Source organism: Giraffa tippelskirchi, chromosome 10 (genome assembly GCF_054371585.1).
Source record: "Giraffa tippelskirchi isolate mGirTip1 chromosome 10, T2T-mGirTip1v1.2.pri, whole genome shotgun sequence".
Lineage (NCBI taxonomy): Eukaryota > Metazoa > Chordata > Mammalia > Artiodactyla > Giraffidae > Giraffa > Giraffa tippelskirchi.
The window spans coordinates 7,310,726-7,322,703 of NC_137284.1; the positions used below are offsets into that span (position 1 = coordinate 7,310,726).

Consider the following 11,978-nt stretch of genomic DNA (forward strand, 5'->3'; position numbering starts at 1 on the left):
TCACCAGTTAGCAAGAGAAGAAAATTTAAAAATGCTTTTTTTGGGACTTCCTTAGTGGTCCAGTGGTTTAGCTTCAGCACTTCCAATGCAGGGGGCGCAGGTTTGATTCCTGGTTAGGGGACTAAGACCCCACATGCTGTGTGGTGCAGCCAAAAAATAAAAAATAAAACAGAATCACACAGCTTCAAAAAAACTAATAATGATAAAATTTCCAAAATTCTCTTTTGACTTTTTTTCCCCAAGATCTTTTGATGTAGACCATTTTAAAAAAGTCTTTGTTGAATTTGTTACAATATCGCTTCTGTTTATGTTTTGGTTTTTTGACTGCACTGTATCGTCCATGCTGCGAGCAGGCTTTCTCTAGTGGTGGAGAGTGGGGGCTTCTCTCCAGTTGTGGTGCACAGGCTTCTCATTGCAGTGGCTTCTCTTGTTGCAGAGTCCCGGCTCTAGGCACTTCAGTAGTTGTGGCACAGGGCTCATTAGTTGTGGCTCACAGGCCCCAGGGCACGCAAGCTTCAGTCTGTTGTGATGCGTGGGCTCAGTCACTGTGGCTTTCAGGCTCTAGAGCGCAGGCTCAATAGTTGTTGCACACTCGCTTAGTTGCTCAGTGGCATGTGAAATCTTCCCAGACCAGGGATCAAACTCATGTCCTCTGCACTGTCAAGCAGATGCTTATCCACTGTGCCACCAGGGAAGTCTTGCAACTTCGTTTTAATTAAATCCTTTTGGGGGCTGTAATTACACCTGCAAGCTTGCCTTTGCACTGTGGGGCACAGAGTTTCTCTTTCCTCTTCGTGTGGAGGGGCGGGAGCCCCCTTCCTCTGTGCTCCTTATTAAAACCAGAGAGAGTGGCAGGCCCCACTCTGGCTGACCATGCAGTCCCAAGCCTGAGTTGCTTCCACTGGCCGATGGCAAGGGCTGCCAGCTGACCTGGAGAGCAGCACTGTGGTGAGGTGAGGGTTAAGCGCAGTGTGATTAGAGGGAAAACAACTCACTCCTCTTGGAAAGGAGGGTGGAAAGACAAACAAAGATCAGGCAGGAAATGACTGAATATATTTTAAAAAGCCAGATGTTTTTACATCAGCAGGGGCTCAGAATATGCCTGTTAAACTCCTTAAGGAATTAACACATGTTGTTTGAGCATCACTGGGCTTCCCTTGTGGCTCAGTTGGTCAAGAATCCACCTGCAAGGCAGGAGACCTGGGTTCGATCCCTGGGTTGGGAAGATTCCCTGGAGAAGGAAAGGCTACCCACTCCAGTTTTCTGGCCTGGAGTATTCCATGGACTGTAAAATCCATGGGGTCACAAAGAGTCGGACATGACTGAGCGATTTTCACTTTCACGCATCGTTATTTGAGACTCATTCAGAGAGGAGTCCCTGAGAACTAGGAATAGTAAAGGAACCTGCTTTGAGGTTGAACACGGGGGTGGTGTCTGAGGGTCACAAGCAAAAGGGTTTACAACTTGGGTAAACATATTAAACAGTGTCTCATTGGATTTGGGTCATCAAATGTCATACTTATTTTTTTAAGGTCTTTATTGAATTTGTTACAATTGTGCTTCTATTTTATGTTCTGGTTTTTTGGCCCTGAGGCTTGTGGGATCTTAGTTCCCTGACCAGGGATTGAACCTGTTCCTCCTGCACTGGACTGGAAGGTGAGGTCTTAACCACTGGACCATCAGGGAAGTCCCCTGTCATATTTATCCTTACAGCCAGATGTTACACAGATCAATCACAGTAGGAGAAAAGGAGGAAATTAATTTCTGGGTATAGATTCGAGGGCTACACATGCAGGTAAAGGAGGCCAAGGCAGCACCCTGGGATGATTCTGGTTAAATCACTTTTGCCAGACTCACTGAGCCAAGAGGAGTCACACTTAATTGGTGTCTCTCGGCTGAGCACTGTCCTGAGCTCCCAGCCCACATGGCCAACTAACTGTCTCTGGTCGCAGATCCTTGAGCATCCCAAAGGTGCCTAGAGTTTCTGGAGGCCAGAAGAGCAGCTCTCCTTCTCCCCTGCTCCCACTTCAAAAGGGTCCCCAACCCCTGTGAATGCTGCTTCTAAACTTGGGACTTATTCTCTCTTTTCCAATCCTACTAACACACTCCAAGTCCTGTCTGGAATCTGGACAGATAACTTTTCAAATGCAAATCTAATCAGGTCCCTCTACTCCTCTTGCCCCTCGATGGCCTCCCATTGCTCTGAGGAATCAAGGCAGTTTCCTTCCATGGCCTGTAAAGCGCGTGGACATTCATCTTCTCTTGGTTCCCTCCCATCACAGGACATTTGCATTGCGCATGCTATTCTCACTATCTGTGTGCCTCTGGCTCTCAGTTCAGCATCACTTCCATAGTGAAACTTTCCTCGGCCCCTCTTTCTAGGTCAGTGTCCTTCGGTTTAGGCCAGTGATTCAGAATCACCTGGCGGGCTTGTTAAAATACAGATTGTTGGGTCCCCCTCAGAGTTTCCGATTCAGTAAGTTTGGAGAGGGTCTGAGAATGAAAACTGAGAATTTGCTTTTCACTATATTCCTGGATGCTGCTGGTTTCAGTCACCCTTTGAGAACCACTGACTTGTACTTTCATGTTATCTCCCCTTTTCAGTCTGGGAAAGTATGTAATCACATACTTTCATTAGCGTGACCCTGGTGGCTCAGATGGTAAGAAATCTACTTGCAATGCAGGAGACCCAGGTTCAATTCCTGGTTGGGGAAGATCCCCTGGAGACAGGAATGGCTACCGGCTCCAGTATTCTTCCCTGGAGAATCCCACGGACAGAGAAACGTGGTGGACTATTGTCCATGGGGTTGCAAAGAGTCGGACATGACTGAGTAACTAACACTTTCACTTTGGTTATAATTGTCTCTTCTCTAAACTACGAGCTCCATGAGGCAGAGACCTTGACTCTTGCTCGTTAAAACGCTAGTGGGCTTATACAGAAGCTCAATATATAATTGTTGAACGAACAAATGAATGAATGAGTGAAAACTGGTCTTCTCCACTTCCTCCAGCAGGCTGGTACTCTAGATTTTACACAGAGCCCTCCCACTATAAGGCATTAGGTTTCAACTTTTATAACAAACATGACTGTAAAACCATCGCTAACTTTGCAAGAAGTGAGGGAACTTCCCAAAGACCCCTTCGAAACAAGGAAGTGAGTATGTGTTGGACCTGTGCTGCCCTTGAGGCAAACGGTGACACTGAGAACCTGAAGATGAAAGAAACACACAGAACAAGACTTTGGCCCAGACAGGGAGGTAGCTGAACCCAACATTCATAAATTAAGTGAAGATCCCGGAAAGGGCTACACCTTTAGTAAAAGAGTAGAACAGAAAAATTCCACCCACCAGTAAAGGGAACCTACAAAGAAAACTGCCTTTCCCTGTGGTGGGAAAAAATGAAGAATAAGATGGACTCGTGTAACTCTGTTCAGTATTGTATAACAACCGAAATGCGAAAAGAATTGAAAAAGAAAAGATACAAGTGTATGTATAACTGAATCACTTTGCTGCACACCTGAAACTAGCACAACATGGTTAATCAACCAAACTCCAATTAAAATAAAAAGTTTAAAAAAAAACAAAACAAAAGATAGGTTCCTATGAACCACAGCATCTGCTACCAGAGTGTCCTTCAGCTCTGGGACATCGTCCTCCCAGAAATTAATTTATCATGAATGTAGTGTCCCCTTGTGCCTAGTAGGGATAACTACAGGTTTTTCCAAAGGAGAGTCCCCAAATGGGGATTTTCAGGTTTTCCAGAGATTAAGTGCAATCAATAAAAAAATTCCCAGGACAAAAAAACCCACCAGACCCACTAAGAAAAAAGCCACCATGAATTAATGCACCAGGAGAAACAAAAGCAAACAGATTTAGCTCGCCAGGATTTCAGGTATTAGACTTAGCAAATACAGAATTTAAAATAACCATGCATGAAAGATCTAAATATATAAAAGAATTAAAAGAGAGGAAACAAGAGAGTATAAAAATGACTACAGGGCTTCTCTAGTGGCTCACTGGTAAAGAATCCATCTGCCAGTGTAAGAGACATAGGTTCGATCCCTGGTCCAGGAAGATCCCACATGTCTCGGGGCAGGCCCATACTAGGCAACAAGAGAAGCCACTGCAATGAGAAGCCTGTGAACCGCAACTGGAGAGTAGCCCCCACTCACTGCAGTTAGAGAAAAGCCTGTGCAGCAACAAAGACCCAGAACAGGCAAAAATAAATAAATAAAATCATTTAAAAAAAAGTTTTAAAAAATGATTTGTTGTTGTTCAGTCATGTCTGACTCTTTGCAGCCTCATGGACTGCAGCACGGCAGGCTTCCCTGTCCATCACCAACTCCCGGAGTTTGCTCAAACTCATGTCCATCGAGTCAGTGATGCTATCCAGCCATCTCATCCTCTGTTGTCCCCTTCTCCTCCTGCCTTCAGTCTTTCCAAGCATTAGGATCTTTTCCAATGAGTTGGCTCTTGGCATCAGATAGCCAAAGTATTGGAGCTTCAGCTTCAGCATCAGTCCTTCCAATGAATATTCAGGAGTGATTTCCTTTAGGATTGACAGGTTTGATCTTCTTGGAGTCCAAGGGACTCTCAAGAGTCTTCTCCAACACCACAGTTCAAAAGCATCAATTCTTCAGCACTCAGCCTTCTTTATGGTCCAACTCTCACATCCATACATGACTACTGGAAAAACCATAGCTTTGACTATATGGACCTTTGTTGGCAAAGTAACGACTCTGCTTTTCAATATGCTCTCTATGATTGTCATAGCTATTCTTCCAAGGAGCAAGCGTCTTTTAATTTCATGGCTGCAGTCACCATTTGCAGTGATTTTGGAGCCCAAGAAAATAAAGTCTGTCACTGTTTCCATTGTTTCCCCATCTATTTGCCATGAAGTGATGGGACTGGATGCCATGATCTTCGTTTTTTGAATGTTGAGTTTCAAGCCAGCTTTTTCACTCTCCTCTTTCAGCGTCATCAAGAGGCTCTTTAGTTCCTCTTCACTTTCTGCCATAAGGGTGGTATCATCTGCATATCTGAGGTTATTGATATTTCTCCCAGCAATCTTGATTCCGGCTCGTGCTTCATCCAGCCTGGCATTTCGCATGATGTACTCTGCATTTAAGTTAAATAAGCAGGGTGACAATATACAGCCTTGATGTACTCCTTCCCCAATTTGGAACTAGTCCATTGTTCCATGTCTGATTCTAACCTGTTGCATACAGGTTTCTGAGGAGGCAGGTAAGGTAGTCTGGTATTCCCTTCTCTTTAAGAATTTTCCAGTTTGTTGTGGTCCACACAGTCAAAGGCTTTAGTGTAGGCAATGAAGCAGAAGTAGATGTTTCCTAGAATTCTCTTGCTTTTTCAATGATCCAGTGGATGTTGGCAATTTGATCTCCTTTGCCTTTGCTAAATCCAGCTTGAATATCTGGAAGTTCTCGGTTCATGTACTGTTGAAGGCTAGCTTGGAGAATTTTGAGCATTACTTTGCTAGCATGTAAAATGAGTGCAACTGTGTGGTAGTTTGAACATTATTTGGCATTGTCTTTCTTTAGGATTGGAATGAAAACTGACCTTTTCCAGTCCTGTGGCCCCTGCTGAGTTTTCCAAATTTGCTGCCATATTGAGTGCAGCACTTTCACAGCATCATCTTTTAGGATTTGAGATAGCTCAGTTGGAATTCCATCACCTCCACTAGCTTTGTTCGCAGTGATGCTTCCTAAGGCCCACTTGACTTCGCACTCCAGGACATCTGACTCTAGGTGAGTGATCACACCATTGTGGTTATCTGGGTCATTAAGATCTTTTTTGTAGTTCTTCTGTGTATTCTTGCCACCTCTTCTTATCTTCTGCTTCATAGGTCCATACTGTTTCTGTCCTTTATTGTGCCCATCTTTGCATGAAATATTCCCCTAGTATCTCTAATTTTCTTGAAGAGACCTCTAGTCTTTCCCATTCTATTGTTTTCCTCTATTTCTTTGCATTGAAAAACATGATTATATATATTAAAAAAACAGCCCAAAAGAATTGTCACAGCTGAAGAGAACTGGAAGGTAGATGAGGAGAAATTTCTCACAGGACGATGCAGATGTAAGAAGACAGGGAACCAATCTTTCTGCTTTGGGGATCTCTGCATCCCACGTTCATCATCTCAAGGTGGATGCTGATGATGAATGTAACAACAACAATAATATCTATTGTGTGCATGTGTGTTCAGTTGTTTCCAACTATTTTCTGGCCCCATGGACTATAGCCCTTCAGGCTCCTGTGTCCGTGGGATTTCCCAAGCCAGAATACTGGAATGGGTTGCCATTTCCTTCTTCAGGGGATCTTCCCAACCAGGGATCGAACCTGTGTCTCCCGCATTGGCAGGAGGATTGTTTACTACTGAGCCACCAGGGAAGCCCTCTCTAGGACATCATTATTTTATTTTCATCTTGCACTTATTGCTGTCCAAAATGACCATGTGTATTTCTTTACTTGTCTCTTCTTTATTACCTCTACCAGGAAAGAAGGGCTTAGCGAGGAAGATCTTCTTTTTTTCTGTCTTGTTCAGCACTAGCTTCAGGTCCTGGAACAGGACCCACTCCACAAGCAGTAAATGTCAGTGAATGCTGCTTAAATGAGCTCATGGAGTCACCAGGAAGAGGTAAGTATGGTACCTGGTAAAAATACAAAAAAGGAAGATGTAATGGATGGGTTGGGGAAAAAAAGGCTCTGGGACAGTCAATGAGAAAACCCTGTGCTGTCTCCCGCTCCTCCAACAGGAATAGGAAGGACCCCTGGGAACAGAGCTCATCCGTCCCCTCTGTTCCTCTGAAGCCTATACAGATTCTGTAAGTTTTGGCTTCAACATTTAGAGTTATGTCAGAACTGGAATGACTTCAGAAAAAGGACAATTTAAATAAGTACAGGCAAGGGGGACTTCCCTGGTGGTCCAGTGGCTAAGACTGCTTGCTCCCAGGGCAGGGGCCCCAGGTTCCATCCCTGGTCAGGGAACTAGGTCCCACGTGCTGCAACTAAGAGTTTGCATGCCTTAACTCAAGATCTCGAGTGCTGCAACCAAGACCTGGCACAGGGAAATAAATATAAGGAAAAAGGAATGAAGACAGGTAGGAAAGCAGAATCTGTGGGGAAAGGAGGATGATTTGGGATCTTATGCTGGGAATGGAAAGCCAGCAAGAAGCTTCAGAACAGTTTACGAGTAGACCGTGACATACCTTTGTCTCACTGTTGAGCTGCCAGGAGTGGAGGTGGTCAGTGAGGACGATGAGCCAAACTGAAAGAACAGTCGGCCTTTATTCGCTGAGGTGTCCCTGTGAGGGGCAGAAAGAGGCACCAGCTTCCAGGGGTCCATTTTCGCCAGCCTGGAGGGGAGGGTCAGATGGCAGGCTGCTGAAGGGGCTCCTCCCTCTTTATGGGCTCTGGGGATCGGAGTGGTGGAGGGAGGGAGAAAGGGCTGGGAGTGAAAGATGCTGCATCAAGGTGGAAGAAGTGTCTCAGCCCACGACCTCAGTAAGGATCTCAGTAAGACACAGTAAGGGTCTTGGCTGAGGCCCCATGGGGAGGGGCCTGGGCTGGAGATGCACAGCTGGCCTGCCATCCTTGCCAGCAATGCCCCCAGAAAACTGCACTGTGCTGGCTTGTGATTCCCGCAGTCGACCTGCAAGGCCACATGTACGATTTCTGTCAGGAGCTGGACTCCTCACCAGCCTGAGTCTGTCTGTGTCCAAAGTCCCGATCCTTTCCAGGTAAACCATCCTCTTCCTGCCCTGCTCCCTGGATCTGGCCCAGGCTGCCCCATCTCTCACAGGGACCAGTGGGAGTTTCTCTGCCTCTAGGTCTCACATCTCTGACCCATCTCCACATCTCAGTTTTCTAGAATCTTACAAATGACCTGTCCCCACCATGACTGAAACTCTTTGGGGGTGCCCCACCGCCAAGCTTGGTGGACTCCAGGCCCCTCCTGCTCCCCCTGGGCCTCCCTGTGCACTCTGGGAACAGCTGCCTCTGTGCCCACTACCCTTTGGCCAGGACTGTCCTTGCCTCTCCTGTCTGTCTGTCCTTCAGCTGCAACTCAAAGCTCCCCTCCTCCGGAGTCTTCCTAGGCTCACAGCCCTGTGCACACGCCTTTAGGATGACCGTTCATCGCACTCCACTGCCACTGTCTGCAAGGTCCTACCTGGCAGGGACACGATCTTTGCAACCTTGCCCTCAAGAAGCCTTGCTAAAGAGATGTGAAATAATCAGACAAATGAAAAAGAAAAGAATGAATGACTTCCAAGTTCTGGCTCCTTCTGTTTCCCTAGAATGTTCCTAGCCCGCCCCTCTTCCTTTCTCAGACACCACTCCAATAGTCACAACCTGAGAGGGAAATGATCAGAGCAGCAGAATGTCCTGGGAATCTGTCGTCTGTTAGCCCATCAGAAATCCCCACGCCCAGGGTTCCTTCTTGCTGGAATTCTGGGAGAGGAGGTTTACTCCTGGTCATTCTCAGACAGCTCTAGACAGCTGCATGGCAGCAATCCTTGGCAATCAATTAAAAAAATCTGAGTCTTGGGACTTCCTTGGTGGTCCAGTGGTTAAGACTTCGCCTTCCAGTGCAGGGCATGAGGGTTCAAATCCTGGTTAGGGAACTAAGATCCCACATACTTTGAGGTCAAAAACCAAAACAAAACAGAAACAATATTGTAACAAATTTAATAAAGACTTTAAAAGTGGCCTGCAGAAAACAAAAACAAAAAAGCCTGAGTTGGAAGTTTCTATACTCTCCTCCCATGAAAATAATGGGCTTCCCAGGTGGCACAGTGGTAAAGAATCTGCCTGCCAATGCAGGAGACGCAAGAGACGCTGGTTCAATCCCTGGGTAGGTAAGATCCCCTTGGGGAGAAAATGGCAACCTACTCCAGTATTCTTGCCTGGAAAATTCCATGGAGAAAGGAGCCTGGTGAGCTACAGTCCATGGGGTCGCAAAAAGTCGGACATGGCTAAGCACACATACACACATGAAAATAATACCTTGGCCTCTTTTCTGATTAAGCTTTATTTCCAGAAGCAGAACTGTTTTGAACACAGAGTTCAAGGGGTCAGTGTGTCTGTAAAGCCCTATTCTACCTTCCTAAGTCCCAGCCTCCACAGAGGTTCAGAAACTACCCAGCTGAGCTTCACTACCCCAATGCTCTCTCTTTAGACTCTCTTCTCAGGGCTTGGACAACTTTCGCTCAGAACCTACACTTGGTCTCCCAACTTGTCTCCCTTCAACACCTTTCACAAAAGCTCCATTTCCACGGGAAAGAGACCAGCCCCCAACCTGCCTTCTGAGAGGGCGTTTCCATGGGAAACAGGAGAGGAGGGGGCTCTGGCAGGAAGGGCCCTTCACAGGCAGCAGAGTCGCTCCACCCCCTCCTCACAGGCATAGAAATTTTCAAATAGCTCCGGGGTGGTGCCGCTGCACTCCAACCACCTCCTCAAGGTGCCCAGAGCCCGGAGGGCATCAGCCTTGGTGGGCAGGGGCTCGAAGCCATCCTCTCCGCCCCCCACCTCATCTGCAGGGCCCACCTCCTCTTTGCACGCTCCAGACACAGGCTCCTCACTCTCCAGATCCACAAAGCGGGAAAATTCCTCGAGGCTCAACCCACCGGGGACCTGCGGCACCTCTGAGGCTTGGTCCTGGGCCAGTGGCTTTTTGCCAGGAGTCAGCCCTTCCTGAATGAAGCTGCTCACAATGAGCTGGAGAGGCACCTTGGCCCAGGCCGCTGCTGCCATGTGCAGAGCGTCTAGCACTGTGATGCCCGTCCCAACCTCAGCCAGCGACATGCCAGCCCTCTCGCTCTGGGCGGCAGCCAGCTTGCTCAACAGACGGCGCCGGTAATGGGCCTTAAACGCCCGGACCACAGAGCTGGGCAGGGGCGGTGTGGGGCTCGCAGCAGACAGAGGCAAGAGCCTCACGTGGCAGAGCCTGGGCAGGCCTGCCACCTCCACCACTCGGGAAGCCATCAGCAAGGCCACCTGCCGGCCCTGCCGCCCCATGTCCTGATCAAACTGTGCCAACCACTCCGACCAGGGGATGGCCAGGTCAGGGTGGTAGGAGGCAGGCAGGGCCTCACTGCTGACCCCAAAGAAGCATCGTGGGGCAGCCTGGGGCCCACTGACCAACAGCCGCCGTTTCTCTGTGCCCCTGCTGTTGGCACACAGCAGCACCTGCACCCGATCACACGTACCCGCTCTGCTGGGCACTGCCCGATACAGCAAGGGCACTTCAACACAGCCAAAAATGTCCTCTGAGGAGAAATCTTTAAGAGAAAGAGGCAGCTGGGCCTGGGGAGTGGGAGCTGGGGGAGGTGGGTCAGGGGGAAACGGAGGCCCCAGTATGTGGCGGGCCCCGAAGCCCACGTTGTTTCGGCGTTTCCAGCGGACCAGCCAGCCGATGCTGGGCACAAAGTCCTGGCCCAGTATGTCGGCCAGCTCCTTGGCTTTGTGGAGCAGCATGGGCCCCGTCACGTCCCAGGCCTTGGCCTGGGCAATATGGTACCAGCAGAGTAAAGCCTCGTCGATGCCGCTGTACTTGGACTCCCGCTTGCGCTTGCGCTCCCGGTTGGCCGTGCCGCTGCACCAGTCCGCCAGCAGCTTCTCTTTATTCTTGCAGATGCGGGAGATCTGAGGCTGGGAGACCTGGAAGCGCCGGGCCACCTCTGACTGGGACATCTTGGATTCATCCAGGAGTTCCAGCACCTGGATCTTCTCGGCCAGGGACAGGGCATGAAGTTTCTTCTTGCCACACAGCTCCATGGCCTCTCGGCGGCACCTGGGCGGGGAGGAAAGGGTGAGCGGGAGACCGACGGTGGAGGCCATGCGGGTTAGGAGACCGACGGTGGAGGCCATGCGGGTTAGGAGAAGAACGCAGCAAGGAAAAGAGAGTATATGGGGCAGGGAGAGGTTGGTGTGGAGGGGCGGGGGGCAGTCCAGGGAAGGCTGGACCAGCTGGGAGAGGGCGTGGGTACCCTGGGTAGGAGGTGAGAGGGCTGGGCTGAAAGGAAGGGAAAAGGTCAGGCTGAGTGGGCAGTGGGCCGGGCACTGATGGGAGAAATGACAGAACAGAGCCTGGAGGGGGTGGCCCCCTGGTCAGAGGGAGAAAGGGGTCCGCGGGAAAAGGATGAATAGAGCCGAGGGGACAGCTGCAGACACAACAAAGGAGCGTGGATGGGGGCTGGGGCCGAGGGGGGCAGGTGTAGGGGATAATCAGAGCCGGCGGGAGGAACCTCCAGGAGGGGGAAGGGGGCGGAGGGCCTAGGCTGAATTTAGATGAAGATGTTGGGGGCAGGGTGGAGGAGTGAATGAACAGAGTTGGGGTGACAGGTGTACAGATGACAAAGAGGCACGGACTGGGGGCTGAAGAAGCAAGTCTAATTTGGGGCTGAGTCCTGAGCAGGGAAGGCTGGGCCGGGGTCCGGCCTGGAGAGGGGGAGTGGGAGCACAAGGCCGAAAGGCAGGTGCACAGGTGACAGAGGGCAGGAGGGTTTAGGAGGCCGCGGGCAGCGAGAGGGGCGGGTTGTCCTCAGCGGGGAGGCTTGTGGCCTGGGAGGGCGGGGGGGACGAGCGTCCGGGACCCAGGCCGGCCAGGAGTCGGGGTCCGCACCTCGGCCGGCCTCTCCCTCTGGTGACCCGGAGTCCATTGGGGGGTCGGACCCAGTCATCCGCCTGCCCGGCCTCCCAGCCTCCCGTCCTCCAGCCCTTCCGCTCCGCACCCACCTCAGGCGCTCGTCCCGCGGCTGCCGCCCCGGTCCCAACCCTGGCTGGGGCCGGACTCCCGAGCCCCTCTCCCGGCGGCTACTGGAGAGCAGGAGAGGAACGAACCGAGCGGACAGAAGGGCTGCGCGGGCGGCGGGCGCGCGCACCCGTTGCGCGCATCCCGCGCGGGGGTCTCTCCGGGCTGGGAAGACCGCGGTCCGCCGCTCAGCTCCCACCAGCCGCAGCCCC

The 11,978-nt window shown here is 50.3% G+C and overlaps 1 protein-coding gene across 1 annotated transcript; it reads right to left on the reverse strand.

The window, feature by feature from the left end:
* Positions 1 to 9,027: 9,027 nt before the first annotated feature.
* On the reverse strand, positions 9,028 to 11,978 carry TIGD3 (tigger transposable element derived 3). Its single transcript, XM_081532442.1, has 2 exons — positions 11,751 to 11,978; positions 9,028 to 10,806 (listed from the first exon to the last, which is right to left on the reverse strand). Exon 2 carries the CDS (start codon positions 10,788 to 10,790, stop codon positions 9,378 to 9,380), a length of 1,413 nt encoding a protein of 470 aa, XP_081388568.1. The 5' UTR covers positions 10,791 to 10,806; positions 11,751 to 11,978; the 3' UTR covers positions 9,028 to 9,377.